The sequence below is a fragment of the Gekko japonicus genome, unplaced genomic scaffold (genome assembly GCF_001447785.1).
Source record: "Gekko japonicus isolate JY-2015 unplaced genomic scaffold, Gekko_japonicus_V1.1 scaffold304, whole genome shotgun sequence".
NCBI lineage: Eukaryota > Metazoa > Chordata > Lepidosauria > Squamata > Gekkonidae > Gekko > Gekko japonicus.
In genome coordinates this window covers 27,825-44,180 of record NW_015161960.1, presented here as the reverse complement: position 1 = coordinate 44,180, position 16,356 = coordinate 27,825, and the positions used below count along the sequence as shown (strand labels likewise).

Genomic DNA, 16,356 nt, shown 5'->3' with positions numbered 1-16,356 from the left:
CCCCACTGGGCCCACAAACAGGAAGTCATCCAAGTAATGAGTAGAGTTGCCAGGTCCCCACCGTTGCAGTGGGGGACTTAGGGGGCATTCCAGGGGTGGGTGGGACATCACACATGTCCCTGATGCGATGACATCACCCAGAAGTGATGACATCGCATCAATGATGTCACACATGATGCTCTGGCTTTGGGGCAAAACTCTATGGTGTTTTTACCTTCATAACTATAGAGTTTGCCTTGAAAACCAGAGCATCGCCACGTGACATCCTGGCACAATGACATCGCCTGGAAGTAACATCGTCATGTTGGGGATGTCGCACAACATCCTTGTTTGGGGGTGGAGTTTCACCACCTGGCTGGTGGCGGATCAAAGCCCCCAAAAGTGAGGGAACCCACTCTGGGACCTGGGGGCTGGCAACCTTGGTAATGAATATTATGGGGTTCCCTATCCTGTCCTTTGTGGCTCATTCCAAAAAGATACTAAACATTTTGGTTGCTGCAGAGACCACAGAACACCCCATGGCTTTGTCAACATACCAGGACCCTTGAAACATAAAACCCAACAGGCAAAAATCTTGGGGGTGCATGAGCAGTAGGCAGAAGGTCGATGGGATATTGCATTTGGCCATAAGGGCAGCACTATTGGATGTCCTAACTAGGTGAATGGCATGATTAAAGGAAGCATACTCAACAGAACAAAATTCAAGGGGGATGGCTTCATTGACCGAGGAGTCCTTGGGGTAGGAAAAGTGGTATATCAGCCAGTACCCTCTGGTTGCCTTTTTTGGGCACCACCCCCAAGGGGAAAATACAAAGATTAGCGACAGGGGCAGTGAAGGGGCCAGCCACCTAGCCCACAGTGCATTCCTTAGCCATCTTGGCAGCCACAACATCAGGCATATCTCTGGCCGAATTGAGATTGCTGGATCTATGGGGATGTGGGTCCGGTGAAAGAAATGTGAAAACCATAACTAAAACCATCCCAAAGATATCTAGTGGTTGACTTAAGGGGGAGTGGGTTAGGAGAGGCGGAGGCTGCCCTTCTAACAGGAGTGATGGGCAGCTGCCATTCTGGGACTGAGATATTTCCCCGTGGTGGGGATGGGAGCAGGGGTGATGTTGGACCCCCCTTGTCACTATGAGACACCAGCTTATGGAGCACCTTGTCGTACTCGATAGCTGCAGAGTTCCCATCCAGGGCCTGGGCACGCAACATGTTTCTGAGATGACTGAGGAGGTGTCAACCTCGCTTGGTTTAGGCAGACTAAACCACCCCCATAAACACTGTGTAGCCAGCCAATCAGTTAATGAACATGCAGTTGGTCTCCTCCCTCTTATTCCCCTTCTTATCTCTCTTTGAGGGGTGAGCACACTGACCCTCCTCAGCCTCCAGTCTAAGGAGGGGAAAATATCAACATAATATCCATCAAGGATCCATCAAGGCCAACAGGAGGCAGGGGTGAACGTTCAGCCACACTGCTCAATGTCCAGCTGCCCCTGGCCACTAAACCTCCTGACACAGCTGGATGAAGGCAGGCAACAGAGAAGCAGGAAGCCCCTGGAGAAAGCAGCCCCAAACATCTGCATTGCTTGGCTCCACTTCTGGAAACTTCTCAGTCACATGTTGCCTCTTGATGGCACTTCTCTCAGTGACTCTTCTCCATCCCATGCCACTTCCAGCCATCACTTCCTTCCATTCTGATGCTGCAGCCGAGATTCCTGTCGAAAGCCAGGCGGCTGACTGAGTCTGGTGGTGTGCCAGGGTCCTTTTTAACCCAGCTGGGAGGACCCAACAATCTGCCCATCTGAGCCTTGCCCCTCTTGTGGATGATTGGTCGGGCCTGGGGGAGAACAACACTGTGGGCTTGTGTCACTGCAAAGGCCTGAGGAATGCCACCCATTCATGGCTCCAGCACAGACAGCCCAGCCACCTGCATCCCTCTTCTCCCCCATGGACCCCCAAACAAGACCCTGGTGAATCCAGGGACCCTCGCTTCTAAAAGCGTTGGCATCAATAGGAGGGTGTGAATCTGGTTGTTATTGTATTGTTAGCGCCAAATACAAGCAGTATTCTAAACTGGTGAAAGCACATTTTGTTGTGGTTATATTTTGGGGCAGTGTGCCATAATGAAAAGACAATTTCTGTTATATTGCTTCAGGGTAGTCCTCTGAAGCTACCCTGACATGGTGAATTTGCTAGATTTGAACCAAGGTGCTTTCAGTGCTTAGCTTTGGGACTGATTGATATGCAGCACCTTTCAAGCTGCAACTGGGTCACTAGATGTGAGTTTACAGGACAATTATTGTGACATGCAGTTAGACGTAGGTCCCTTCTTCACTTTTTTTGGATATGCCTTTTCCTAACTTTTTAATGTTTCAGAGTAATATCTCTATATTATTGAGTTGGTATTGGAAAAGTCTCAATGACTAGGTTAGACTGGCAAATGTTACAGCAGCATAATAGTAGTAGCAATCACTTTGACCAGTGACCCAGATGATAAAGGAATAATAGCTGCCCTTAATAGGCAACCTGGTATTTGTCATAGCAGTCATTGTCATGATAATTGTCTAGGATTAAGGACATAATTATTTCTGGCAGGCTGCTTATTGTTGACTGTCGGATTCCCCATTCAAGGTCAAAATAGGTATTTCTTTTTTTAAAAAGAAATCAAATATAAATTTGGCAGTGTATTATAATATCCTGGTTCCAGTTTTGTCAGGCATTGGTATAAAGGGTGTTGTGACTACCCTGTACATGAATGGCAGTACATCCGCATTTCATCTGACTGCTAACATTTTCCTTCAGAGACTCGTTATTAAACTTGGGGTGGGGATGGGGGGTTGGAAGCAGAAAAGAGATTTCTTTGAAACATTTCAACTGGAACACATCTGTAGATCGCTGATTTAGCTGGATATGCCATTCATATTGTCTTTTGTAAATATGGTTACAAACTGGAAGCAGAGACAGGAGGGTGTTGCTGGGCTGGAGGGCATTTGTGACTGAGTTTCTCTTCACCTGCCACAGGTTATGTGTCGGATCCCATGAGTACGATGCGATTTCATTCCTGCAGCAACAGCGGCAGCTTTGAAGACAGCGGCTGACAGCAGGAACGATCTACCTGTAGAGAGATGCTCCACGAACTGGCAGCCACAATTCTTTCTGTGTCACTGCAGCCCCCAGTCATTGTACATTACTTCAAAAAGCCCTACTGTTGGCATACTTATTTACTGATCACCAATGCTTCTGCCATAAATTATTCCTCAACTGATTCTTTCTATACTCATAACATAAAGAAGGAGAGGAAAAAATAAATCAGCTATAAATTGCAGAGTTTGGAACTGCATTTTTTGCCTTGAGAAGGGACCACATGGAGGCCAAGGCAGGCAGTTAAGGACTTTGGAATATATTTCCTCCGCTGGGCTTGAGTGGATGAAAGAAGGGTAGTTGTAACATGGCAGTTCTAGTTGGGGTCTCCTGTAATGTAGCAATTACCCTCTCTTCCTCTTGCAGGAAATATATTGTTCCGTCTTCCCATAAGATTACCAGCACGCGCTCTCTCTCTCCCTCTCTGTGTCTCTCAGCTGCAAGTTCTTGGATCTTGTCCATTAGTTCTGCAGCATCCCTCACTGGCTTTAGCCCCAACAAGCACTGTTAATCTAGTCTCGACTTCTTCTGAAAGCATGTGGGATGCCTTCGCCTACTGCATATTGAAGCACTCAGTAGGTCCAGGCAACACCTCAGGAATGCAACAGCTGACTAGCCAGTCTTGTCTCTCAGAGGGCATTGTGCTGAATCAAACACTATCATCTTAATTGAGCTTTTGTGAGTCAGAGCCCATTTCTTCAGATGCACTCAGTATTCCTGTCACTTGGTGGAAATGTACACATGGGTACCAACAGAAGAGGGGGGCAATTATTACAAAATGAGGTTAGAAGGTCAGGGAAAAGGTGAGCTGCGCTGTCACACAACTGAAAGCCACAATTAAGGCAAAAGAGTAAGTGACCCAAACAGTGGAGCACCTAGTTATGACTGGCAAAGCGAGATGGGCGGCATACGTGAACATCTGCTGAGGGACAAGGACTTTATGTAGTGAACGAATCACTCCCACTTTCTACCGAATCTGAGCCTGATAGCATGAAATCTGCAAATGAATCCCACCTCAGCAGCTTTACCTTGTGTCTCCCTTTGAAATGTTTTTGCTGAAGTATGGTGACTTTCAAGTCTGTTACTGAATCTCCGGGGAGGCTGAAATGCTCTGTTTAATGTTTACCGATTCATTTGAAACCTGTCCTTGGTGATAGGCTCATTGAAGTTTTGCATATCCAGCATCAAGATTTATATGCATTAGGACACAGGTTTCCCTCTGGTTCCTATTCTTGCGTATAATTGGACAAGACTGTGCCAAGCTTGGGAGTGCAATTTAATCAGAATACTGATGATGCCCAATTGTCTTTGTGTGGATTCTCATCTTAGCCTCTTCGCAAAGCTCCACAGAGATGGAGGACCCTGTCTCCCTGCACTGGCTTCCTAAGGAAGAAAAGGAACACGTGTCGGCCCCCCCCCCCCCCGTCCGATGCAGGCAGTTTAGAGTCTCTCCTCCCTTTCACATGTCCTGGCTGAGACCCCTTCCCTGGTGTTACGTTACTTGCCTTAACAATCCATCTGCATGGACAGTTAAATGTGAAGGCAGTTTATAAGCAATGAAAGATCTTTTTCCTTTGGACAGTTTTGGTGGGGCATCAGAATGGCTTCCTTCTAAATAGCACTGGCATCAGCAGCTGCTATCAGGGCCGGTGCCCAGCACAGACCAAACCTTTCCAAGCCAACTCCTGAGGGAGCTGGATGGATCCATTTGTGATCCACAGGCAGCCTCTTCTCTGAGCTCCTTGGCCTACATCCCCCCTCTTGTGCTCAGTTAGCCTCAGCCTCTGCTTGGGTGAGCTGCAGTGAAGAAGAGGAACAGTTTCCCCCATCCCCCAGTGGGACCCAGAAAGGCTGGGTGGCTTATGCTTCATGGCTCTCGCCATCTCAAGTAGCATCTGGTGGTGAGAGAGAGGCTGATTCTGCATTGGCTTTTCCCTCCGTTGTTTCATGAAACCCTCGTTGGTACAGAAATTCCCTTCTGCATTGCATGCTGGTGTCACTCCCTTTGATTATCAGGATTTATGACCGCTTCCGCACTCCATGCCACTTTCCCTTTCTGTGATCCTCCAATATAATAGATAGATTTATGGCCGTTTTATGGCCATTCAGGGGTGACTCTGCAGTCAATATGGTGTTGCCCTGAGGTATTTGGATATGGTTTTGAGCTGCACTTTCCCCTCCCAGTTGAGAAAATGTGGAGCAAATGCTAGATGCCGAGAGAGAGAGAGAGAGAGAGAGAGAGAGAGAGAGAGAGAGAGAGAGAGAGGAGTAGTGTTCCCTTGGGCAACTGGGGAGGGGAGGAGTCAGAGGCCAGGGGTGCAGTAGACAAAGGAGAACAGCAGGGAGATTTCAAGAGCCAGTATGATACAGTGTTTGGGATGCCAGACTAAGATCTGGGAGACCCAGGTTCAAATCCCCACTCTGGAAACTTGTGGAGTGTCCTTGAGTTCGTCACACACTGCCTCACATGGTTGTTGTGAGAATAAAATGGAAGAGAACCACTTTGGATCCCCATTGGGAGAATGGTGGGGGTACACATGAAGTAAATAAATGGATATATTGAGGAGGCTTACACTCCCAATAGCATGAATAGAGGCGGCCAAAATAAAATACCTCCTTGGTCCTATATATCTCCCCTTGGCCTCACTGTGTTTTAAGGAAGGGGCACAGTCACCAAGCAGAGAGGATCCACTGCAGATCTCTTGCTGGGAGCCCACTAAAACCTGATGCTGGATTTCTTTTTTAAAGAATAAAGATAGCTCAGTACTTGGGTGAGGTACAATGGACAATCACGTGAAAAACAGTACAGAAAAACACTTAACACCTCATTTATAACGCTGCATTCTATTCCAGGATGGAAGAGGAAGGAAATAAAGAGGGTGTCTTTGTGTGTACACATACAGAGAGAGAAAGAGAGCGACAGACACACAGACACACACACTGCTTGTATCTCCATTGGATACTGGTGTGGCGCCTGCAAGATTCTGACTGACGGAGCTGAAACACTCTCATTGCAATACTGCTCCACAGTGCCACCTAGTGCTTTCTGAGATGAAGACTCTGGAAATCCAAGAAAGTCTTCCCCTCCCTCATTTTTTATTGTTCTGAGTCAATATGCATGTTGTGCAAACACAGATATGAACATATTAAAGCAAAACAGAGGGATGGCATAACTGCTGAGCAAAAGTAAATAAAAAGGGAAAGGTTCATGCATTGTCATAATGAGCCTAGTCCCTATAGAGGTGGAGATTTTCTTGCCTTAGATTTCCAGTTAGCATTTTCCTGCTAAATGTAGCCCTTTATAGACATTTAGGTTTGGCACTACAACTACATTTAATAAGAGTGTGACCTTCATTTAATCTTCCCAATATGCACAATTGTTGTTTTATGTGAATGGGGCAATGTGCATATTTTCCATGAATGTACAACTTCAGTACATGCAAACAGATTTTTTCTCTCTCTAGGGAATATATCCATGCATAGCGAAACTGCAAATGGAAAGTATGTGTGTTGTCCCATTCACCCAAAATGGCAAGTGTGAGTACTGGGAGGATCAAGCATTACATTCCCATTTTGTGGTTGGAGCACCAAAATCAAACATCTGGAAAGGGCTTGTACGCGTGTCAGATGACTGTTAAAAGTGGTGCTGGAACTGAAGTGTGAAATGACTGGATTCAGTATTCAAATTTACCCACCTTACAATACCATATTTTGAAGCAAACCAGCCCTTGTCCTCAGTAGTCATCTTCTGCTTGTTATTCAAATAAATAGTATTGCAAGTGGCTTTTAACATTTTAAATTGCATTTTCAGATTAAAAAGAATTAACATGGATTAAAATGCATTCAAAAGCAGCTATTCATAAAAATTGGGGAAATGAAAAAAAGCAGCTATTCTATTTGATCAGTGTCCAAGAGAGCTTGGGTATTCCTTTGAACATTAAAAAAAAATGAGTAAGGAGGAAAGTGTTAGAGCTGAGTGGGCATTCCATTCCATTATTGTCATGTACAACAATAGCCGTGCAATCCAAATGAGAGTTCTCAATAAAAAAGGTAGCTATGTTTTTTTCAAGTAAGTAAATAAATGGAAGCCTTCATAGATGTGTGATTCTTGTGAGTTAACTGCAATTCAAGAAAAGGGGAGTGAGATCAAACTGGCAATAGTACAAGTGAACAAGGCAAAAGGTTTTGTTGCCTTTGATGCCAGACTAAAGCGAAAATATTGTTTGGTGCACACATGGGGGAGGAATATTGGAGGAAGCAAGGGAGACAGATACCCTTGTACTTGCTAATAATCATGGCAAGGCTGTGAATCTTAGATTTCCCCCCCCCACACACACACAGAGTTCTTATCCTCGCCTTCTCAGTCCAGTGTATATTGGTCTCTTCCCCTCCTATTTTATCCACAAAACAATCTTGTGAGATCTGTTTGGTGGGCCAGAGGTTGACTAGCCCCTGAACCTACCGGTAGTGTTCCCAGTGGGCTGGTGCCTGGAAGGCCCAATGGAGTCAAGAGGAAGCTGAGCCAAGTGGTTCCTGTGCTGCTAGCAGTGCTACAGGCTGGTGTCACTCTCACCACACCCTATGGCACTGCTGCCACCACAGGGGCCACTGAGTTCAGCTTGCATCAGGGCTGTTTGTTTCTGTCACCCCAGCCCTCTCTTGACTGCTGCTAAAGGCCCAGAGCAGGGTCAGTTTAAAAAGCAAATACTTTATACAGCCCCTCCTTATATTTCTTTTATAGAGGCCACTCAAAATACTTCAGTGGGATTTTTTTGTCCTTTAAGTTTGAATTATTCAATGCAAAATGTTAAGTGGGTTTTTTCCCCATCCAAAAAAAAAAAAGTTTTGCAACCTTTCTCCTTCATTGTCTTCTCTTTTCTGGGTCTCTTTTTGCCTAGTTGAGCATCACTGAGCACAAGAGGCACAATTAAGATACAGCCCACATATGTGGTAGAGAAAGCTGAAAGTGAACTTTGATCTTTCTTTTTCACAGTAATGAGCAAACTCTGCTTTTTGGGAGGAAAAGGAAGAAGCCAAGGGCTTCCTTTGACAGCTGGGAGTGAGGGTAGGGGAAGAACCACCTTAGATGCCAAGATGACATCTGTAGAAATGTGGGGATTTGGGTGGGGAGGTGGTAATTCCCTGGAGAACTGTAAATAAACTTGATCTTGAAATTTCACACCAAGGAAGAGCACATTTGAATGGTGACCATAGTTTGCCCACACAGTCATTGCAAGGACATTAATCATAACTAAAACAATGAGAGGGAAGACCAGACTAACAGCTCTCCCATTGGGAAAGTCTAGCTGCTGTGAGTAGGTGCCTCTTGGGCAGAGACCTTTTTCTCTGACTGTGCATGATTATAAAATCATGCTGTAGAAATACACCCATTTGGTATGGGCAAAATTGCTGGAAGAATTTTCCGGTTGTTATAAAATGTGACATCAGAGTATCAAGAAAATGCCCAGTGGCCATTTCCATGCCAGACATCTTCTCCTAACCCATGCTGGGCAAGGTGATCCCACTGAAGCTGAAAAAACAAACAGAGCTCCCTTACTAGACTTCTCTTCCTCTCTTTCTTTCTCGCTCTGAACCCACAGATTCTATAAATCACATCTTTTTTTTTTCCTGGATAGAGGTCATCTAGCCACGATTAGTAGATGACAGGCAGAGATTCAACAGATGGATCGCTCCATATCTCCCTCACTCCAGTGTATGTGGGAGAAAAGGACTGTGTAAGTAGCAAAAACCAGAATTACATGTGCATGAAAATAGCACATTTTTTCCATTTCAATACTCATGAAGGACCAAGATTAAAAGTAGGAGAAGGGAATTACAGAGTTACAATTTCTTCCTGCAGAATTTGAATGCTTTAAAAGCAAGATTAAATGGAGTGTGTTCAGCAACAATCAAGTCACATTTTTACCTGGTCATGCGGACCTGCCATGTTTTTACCAGAAGGACTCCTAGATCTTTAAGAATTTCAAAGTGGGAAGAAATCCAATGGGTGAAGCTTTTCATGACATGGAAATGTTCGTTGGGGCCCATTTCTCCTGCTGAACTCCTGTCCTGCCATTCAGTTGGTAAAGATACAGGAACAGCTGCCAACTCTCAGTACAATGTATCTCTATTAACAACTCCATTCAAGTGTAAGAAATTAATGAGGACTAGAAATAGACTAAGGGGAACCACAGGAGGGAAGAGCTATGCCTCTTTTAATTGCCCAACCTTGTTGTTAGTATCTGACCTCCTTCATTCATGTGGGATTTGCATTTTGTTGGCTCAACACATTTCTGATTCCTAGGTAGTTGATATCATTGACTAGTAGTTTGATATGCAAAGCATTTGATAAATCCAGCTTGTAGGATCCATGCAAAGCAAACACATTGTTTTACTTGTAATTAGAAGAAAACCATTAGAAGAAAACAGAGCCTCCATTAATTGGTCCCTACAGAAGAAATATCAAATCTTTGGGGGGAAAAATACTTCTCAGAAGCATTCAAATAGAATTTTTTAAAAAACAAAAAGTTAAAACCCTCCCAGGGATAGGGTTCCCAAAATGACAGCTGAGGCCAGCTGAGTTTTTCCTGGATGTGAGCAGAAGCTCCTTTGAAATGTATGTAAAAGCGAAGATCTCACTGAGGTTTTCTGATCCATCCAGTCCCTAGTGGCTGGAGCATCATTACTAATCGTTGTTAACCTGATTAGCAGTCTGATTTTCAATTTATGATCTACATGATGAGAAAAAGAAAACACGGCAAATAGGCACAACAGGGCAGAATGCACTATAATCACCCACACTCTCTTTTGTATAGCCTGGCACTTGGGCAGGTGCTTTACTGCTTAGACCACATTGAGGGATGCCGAGTGGAGCAAGCAAGCCACATTTTCCTGCCTTGCACCATGCTGAAGAGTTTACACAAAAGTCAGCATTGGACTATTTATTTAGTTCATTTTTATCCTTCCCTTCTTCCAAGGACCAAGGGACAGTGTGCATTATTCCATATTATCCAATGTATATCAAATCTAGCTTGATCTTGCTTACTTTGACAAGCAGCAGCCTTCTGGGCTTGCCTGACACCTCAGATCTTTTCAGCTGGAGATCCCAGGGTTGAACCTGGGAACTTTTGCATACAAAGAAGGAAAGAACTGTGTCTGCTGCAGCTGCTCTGATCTCCTTGGAGATCTTGCTCTCCCAGAACCACAGTCCATTCCTATAAAATCCTTACTGCCAGAATGTGAAGAAGGGCGGATTCATGAAAGTGGGAGGAGGGGCGGTCCAGGAAGGGGAGAGGGAGGGAATAAGGGGTCCAGGAAGGGGAGAGGGCGGAGACCTGAGAGGGCCGGGGAGGAATGACACGCTGGGGACTGTTGGTGTGAGAGAGAAGCGTATGGAAATAGAGAGGAGAACGAAAGAAAGCCTTCAGAGTGTTGGCAGAGGGACGCCAGGGGTGCTCTTAACCCCGTCCCCTGCCATTCTGAGGCCCTCCTCTTCCCCAACCTTTTCCTCGACGTTCCTGGACCACCCACCTCTCCACGGCGTGAAGACGTCCAGCGGTACAACGGCCACCGGGGGTGCCATTCCCAAGACTAAGGGGGAACGCGACACTTGGTGTATTTTGGTTCTTCACTCCCTTTAAGGAGGTCACAGCAGCAGACATGGTTCTCTCATTCCTGAAGGATGGGCTGAGACACAGTGACTATCCCAAGGTCACCCAGTGAGCTTCATAGCAGAGTGGGGATTTCACCCATCTCCCAGATCCTGACACAAACTCTTGGATAACAAACAGGGAACAGATTGCCCCCCCCCCCCCCATATAAGAAGCTGGACATGATTACTTTCAGTCCTATGACTCACTGTGTAAACACTGCATTAAAAATTACATTCATAGTGCCTTTATTATCACATATAAGACAGCCCTTAACCCCATATTTAGTGTTGCAAAAACAGGCCACTGGAAGCAGTCTTCTATCTTACTGTAACCCCCCTTCTCTTTGAGCATAGAATTATATAACAGGCTCCTCACAAATAAACTAATCCATGGCAGTCAATAAAAACCTGTAAAACACATACATATGATAGATTCTTTCCAATATGGTGGTGATGCAGAACCTGCCCACATATTATTCCATGGTAGGATAAGACACCTCTCCTAGACATTCTTTGGGTTAAAAATGAACATGCTTGAGCAGCCCCAAAGTGTTCATACCTTAAAAGCAAAGTATTGCACACATGGTAACAAGCAAACAACTGCCTGACATGCTGCAGTGTATGTTAGCAGAAAAATAATTTGCAGTTCTCTCTCTCTCTCTTTTTTTACAAGGTAAATATGTAGATCCTTAAATGAGGCAGCTGTAAGGCTTAATGGATAGACCACATGTCCTGAGCAGGGCTTCAGAGAACCGACAATGGAAATGGACATTCATGTATGTATGAATGCAGATACAACTAATGAACATCATGCCAGCTGCTTATCACTTCATGGCGTTGCAAGGATAAGAAAACATTCTCCTGCTTAACATGTTTGGTCTATTAGCCTGATCTTCTGTCACCACTGGAGGGAATACCAGATTCCTTGGAGAGGGACAGATAATTGGAAAAAGGGAAGGTGACTCTTGTTGTACTCCACTAGAATCCCCTATAGTCTTAAATCCTTTTTCAAACTCTACTTTTAATTCTCCAACTCTTAGGACCCCTAATTGTGGAGAGTAGAAGTTTTGGTTTTTAAATGAAAATAAATTCAGGTGGGTAGCTGTATTGGTCTGAAGCAGGAGAACAAAATGTGAGTCTCGGGTGCCACTGGACTCAAATGAAAATGAATAATACTTGAGTTCACAGGAACTTGCTCCCTAGCTACGGTGCCATGTGCTGAGGCTCACCGTTTGGGGGGGTCAATCAGGAAAATGGCAAAAATTAATGTTTCTCTCTAAAGTTGACTGACCTTAACAAGCTTGTTCAAGGGTTCCAAGAGGCAGAATCTTGAGCACCTTAGTCTAGAGAACCCATGCACACAGCTGCCCCCCAAAGGCCTGCCTAAACATCATTCTCATAGATGAACAGGCATATATAGATGTGTAGATGCATACATATTATGCATTACATCTACACGTTTTCAAGTACAGCATGGAAGAGTGGGTCCCTTTCTGCTCACACATATGTGCACTCACACGTGGTTAGTGAAGAGGAAAAGGCATGCATGGGCACATGTAAAGTAGAGGATTATGGGGCATACACCAAATCTGGAGCAAACTGATGGAATTAGAAAAATCCATCTTGATTGTTCTCATGTAGGCAACTTTATGTTACTTCTCATTTCTACAAGCATCAACACTGAAGACTTGCCTCTAAGTTCCTGGCAAGACAATGGAAAATTCAGGAGAAAACTTCCTGAATACCAGCATGATGTAATTCTCTCCCCCCCCCCCCATGTAAACATATGCCATTTTACAAATAAAACTAATTCATTCTATGCATACATTCAGAAGTAAGCACAATTGCATTCAAGAGGGCTTACTTCCCAGGGAGCATAGAGCAGAAAGTGTAAAATTCTAAAGCAGAGTTATACCTTTCTAAAACCAGTGTCTTAAAGGGACTTAGAAGGATGTTGTTCTGTTTAGGATTGCACCACTAGGGACATAATTCTCTTCTTGCGTTTGTGGATGATGAAACCTGTGCATGTAGTAAAAGCCAAGGATTCCCAAGTTCTCTCACTGCCCTTTGCATCCTGCAGTTACATTAACACAGACCTGGCTGCAATGACGTGCAACTTGTAGAGAAGTGGGAACATACAACTAGAGGCTGGATGCCTGATACAACTTTACCTCACACCTACCTGATGAAAATAGAAAGAAAGATGCTATTTGCATAAAAGATGGCAGCATAAAGTCATTGGCATGAATGTTCCCCAGGCAAACAGTATCATCTCCAGAAAGGACACACCAAAGGCCTAATTCAGATCACACAGAAGCCACGAGAGGGGAGGAGGGTTGTCGTTTTATACACTGAATCACACACTCAGTTCCTGCAAGCCGCATGATGTCACACAGATAAAAACCATATGCAAGATGGAAATTATGGGGAGACTGCAAGGCCAACACATGAGGGAAGAACAGCCACACTATGTGATGTCTACATACATTATCCTGTCTCTATACTCAAAATCAATTTACCTATCCATATTTGATGCAGCCTTCCATCAGGAATCTCAGTGCTATTACATGGAAAATCTTGCTGCCAACTTGATATCTTTCTAGAGAAAACAGAATTTTGTACCAGAGCATGTTCCACACAAATCTTCCTGATCAGCCTCTTAAGGTGTATTACAGCTGCCACATGAGGCCTCATAAGGTGTCAAAGCACATAACTGCATACCACATAGCTGAGAAGTCATGTACAAAAGTGGGTTGGATCCAAAGAACTATGTCTTAGCTCAGCCTGCATAAAAGAACATCCATGTCTCCCCCTTCCACAGCAGTCCCTTGACTCATGAAAAGGTACTCCATAGAGTAGGGTAACTTCCAGAATTGTAGTAATAGGTCATAGTGGGGAGCAGCAGCCAGGGTGGATAAATCAGTAGCTTCTGTCTTGTGCAAGCAGAAATGCCTTCTCTGTGTGTAAGGGGCCACTTTGGATCCAAGTCTGTTAGATTAAGCAACACCACTCTCCCCTTTTTTGAATGCATTGCCCCTATCTACTCACACAGCAGCGGCAAATAATACTTGATATTGTGAGAGGCTGCATTTCTTCAGTTCATGGAGCCCAATCAACATTAAGAGCAAAGCGGTATCCATCATTAGTGTTGCAATGTAAATAATCATTTGAGATTTACCTTCTGAGCCGTGTAGAGAAGACCTAATCAAAGTACCTATGCCCCACTTTCTTCTGTAACACACAGCTCTCATCTTAACAAAGAGCTTACTGTCTAAGAAGAGAAACAAGACACAAACAGTAAAATGGGGAAAGCAAATACAATCACCAGTCTATACAGTTCTCAGATCGCCTTGCAGGTGCTTTATTATCCTAGGCAAGTTCCTCCTGCAGCCATCTCTTTCACTACAATTAGCTGGGAGATATTTTTTTTTGCAAAGTTCCATTAAAGCAATAATTCTCAGATTTCCAAAAGAAAAGTGTGGCAGCTGTTGGAGGAGCTTCATGATTATTATCTTCATAATTATAAAGGAGCGCTATTTCTGAAAAGGGGTTAGAGCGGCTTGTTTCGCTTGTCTCGAGCTGTTCTGGTGCAAAGTGACAGATTTTTATGCTACTCATCAAGGAAAAGAAAGAAAGAAGAGAGCAGATATCCCAGCCAGTACCAATCCACAGTGATTTGTTAAATAGGTGCTAATAATAACAATAATAATGGAAAGCAGGAAATACAAAGGAGAAGTAGAGACAATGCACAAGTGAGTCCCCCGCCCCTGCTATTTCTTGGGACCACAATGATGGCAAGACTGGAACGTTGAATCCCAATGTATTCTGGGAAAACAAAAAAGAAAGTTTATTTATTTATTTCATTAGATTTATATCCAACCCTCCCTGCAAGCCGGCTCATGGCAGGTCACAACAGTTAAAATGCAGATATAGTGATAAATCCAATACAAATACAAAATCATAAAAAGTTAAAATTTCTAAAATCAACAACAGATGGTGAAATTCTCAATTTCCGGTAACCAAGTGCTGGAAACTATGTTGACAAGTGCTGGAAACTATGCTGACAAAAATAAGGACCCACTTAGCAGATGCCATAGTGATCTCTACAAAGGGCAGTTCACCCAGGCAGTATAGATGGGGGAGGTCAAAGTGTTTAGACATCCGCAGCTTCAGCCAAAGGCCTGGCAGAACAGCTCCATTTTACAGGCCCTGCAAAATTGCACTAAATCCAACAGGGCCCTGATCTCCAGTGGGAGCATGTTCCCTACTGTATAGTAGACACATAACTCTTATAATTCTAATGAAATGAAACAATACAAAATCTAGAAGGGAAGCCTACCCCCTTTTTAAATTGATTTTATCCCTCAGAGCTATTTAAACAACACTAATAGTAACAATCCACTCATCCTAAGTAAGTGTATTGTTGGCATTTTTTAAATCTAATCACTGTTAAAAATACAAACAGAAAAACTAGCATCAAATATTCATAGCAAAACATTTAATTTCTATTGTGCTACTCATTAGCATAATTTCTGTTGCTGTATTTGAGACATTCTGGGCTGCCTTTGTAGTATTAAATTTGTAACTTACAGCAGAAAGTCCCTTGTATTCTGATACAATAGATCTAAATAAATACAGCAATTTAAACATCCGTTTATATTTCTGTAGCTAAAGAACATTTAATGTTTAACATTCAGAATACTTCTTTTGCAAGTTTCTCTTTTTTTTACTACTGAGAAAATTATTCTTCAGCTACTTCTTCACTTTGCGACCAAAGACCCACACAAGAAGGCCAGATGGGACCTCCCCCCCCCCCCCCCCCCCCCCTTACTGCAGTGCCTGACAGTCCCACGCTGGAAGAACTAAGGAGATGCTCAGTACTGTAGTGCCACTAATTAATTGTTGTCCTGAAGTTGTGCTCCAGCAAAACTTTACATTTACAGCTGCCATTTAAGTTGCAGTAAGGATGTGATCAAGCTGCTGTGTTTAGCTCTGACACCTTTTGACACTTAGGGCTTAACTACATCCAGCTCCATCATTAGAACTTTCAATAAGAGACACATGTACTGCAAGTTCCCTCTGTGAATTCAATTTCCCAAGTGCATGAGGGCCTAACTCCAATCAGGACTATTTTGTGAGTTTAAGCCTGCCTCCCACCCCCACCCCCAATGTCATTTTACCAACCTGAAATAGCCCCCGGAGTTCCATTTGCCCCACTGGAGACTTCACATGTGCTGATGGTGCTGGCAGGGGGGACTGCCATGTAGCTGTTCCAGCCACTGCTGCAACTGTGACTCAAGAGGCAATGGCCAGTGTGGAGCACTAGAGAGCTAGGGAGGGGTGCTGCACCCATCTGGCTGACTGCTGGCCAGCCTGCTTCACACAGCCAGTTTGGTGTAGTGGTTAAGTGCACGGACTCTAATCTGGGAGAACCGGGTTTGATTCCCCACTCCTCCACTTGTACCTGGCTGGATGACCTTGGGCAAGCCGTAGCTCTGATGAGAGCTGTTCTTTAAAAAGGGGCAGTTTCTGTCAGAGCTCTCTCAGCCCCACCTACCACA

At 44.2% G+C, this 16,356-nt stretch overlaps 1 protein-coding gene across 1 annotated transcript in view; it reads left to right on the top strand.

Annotated features, from left to right (window-relative positions):
* The window catches only part of LOC107126035 (serine/threonine-protein kinase TNNI3K-like), a 197,290-nt gene extending 193,987 nt beyond the window's left edge, over positions 1–3,303 (top strand). The window contains exon 9 of the mRNA XM_015429529.1: positions 3,025–3,303. Within this exon, the coding sequence (XP_015285015.1) occupies positions 3,025–3,101 (77 nt within the window). The 3' untranslated portion in view covers positions 3,102–3,303. The remainder of the gene's footprint in view (positions 1–3,024) is intronic.
* Positions 3,304–16,356: the final 13,053 nt, after the last annotated feature.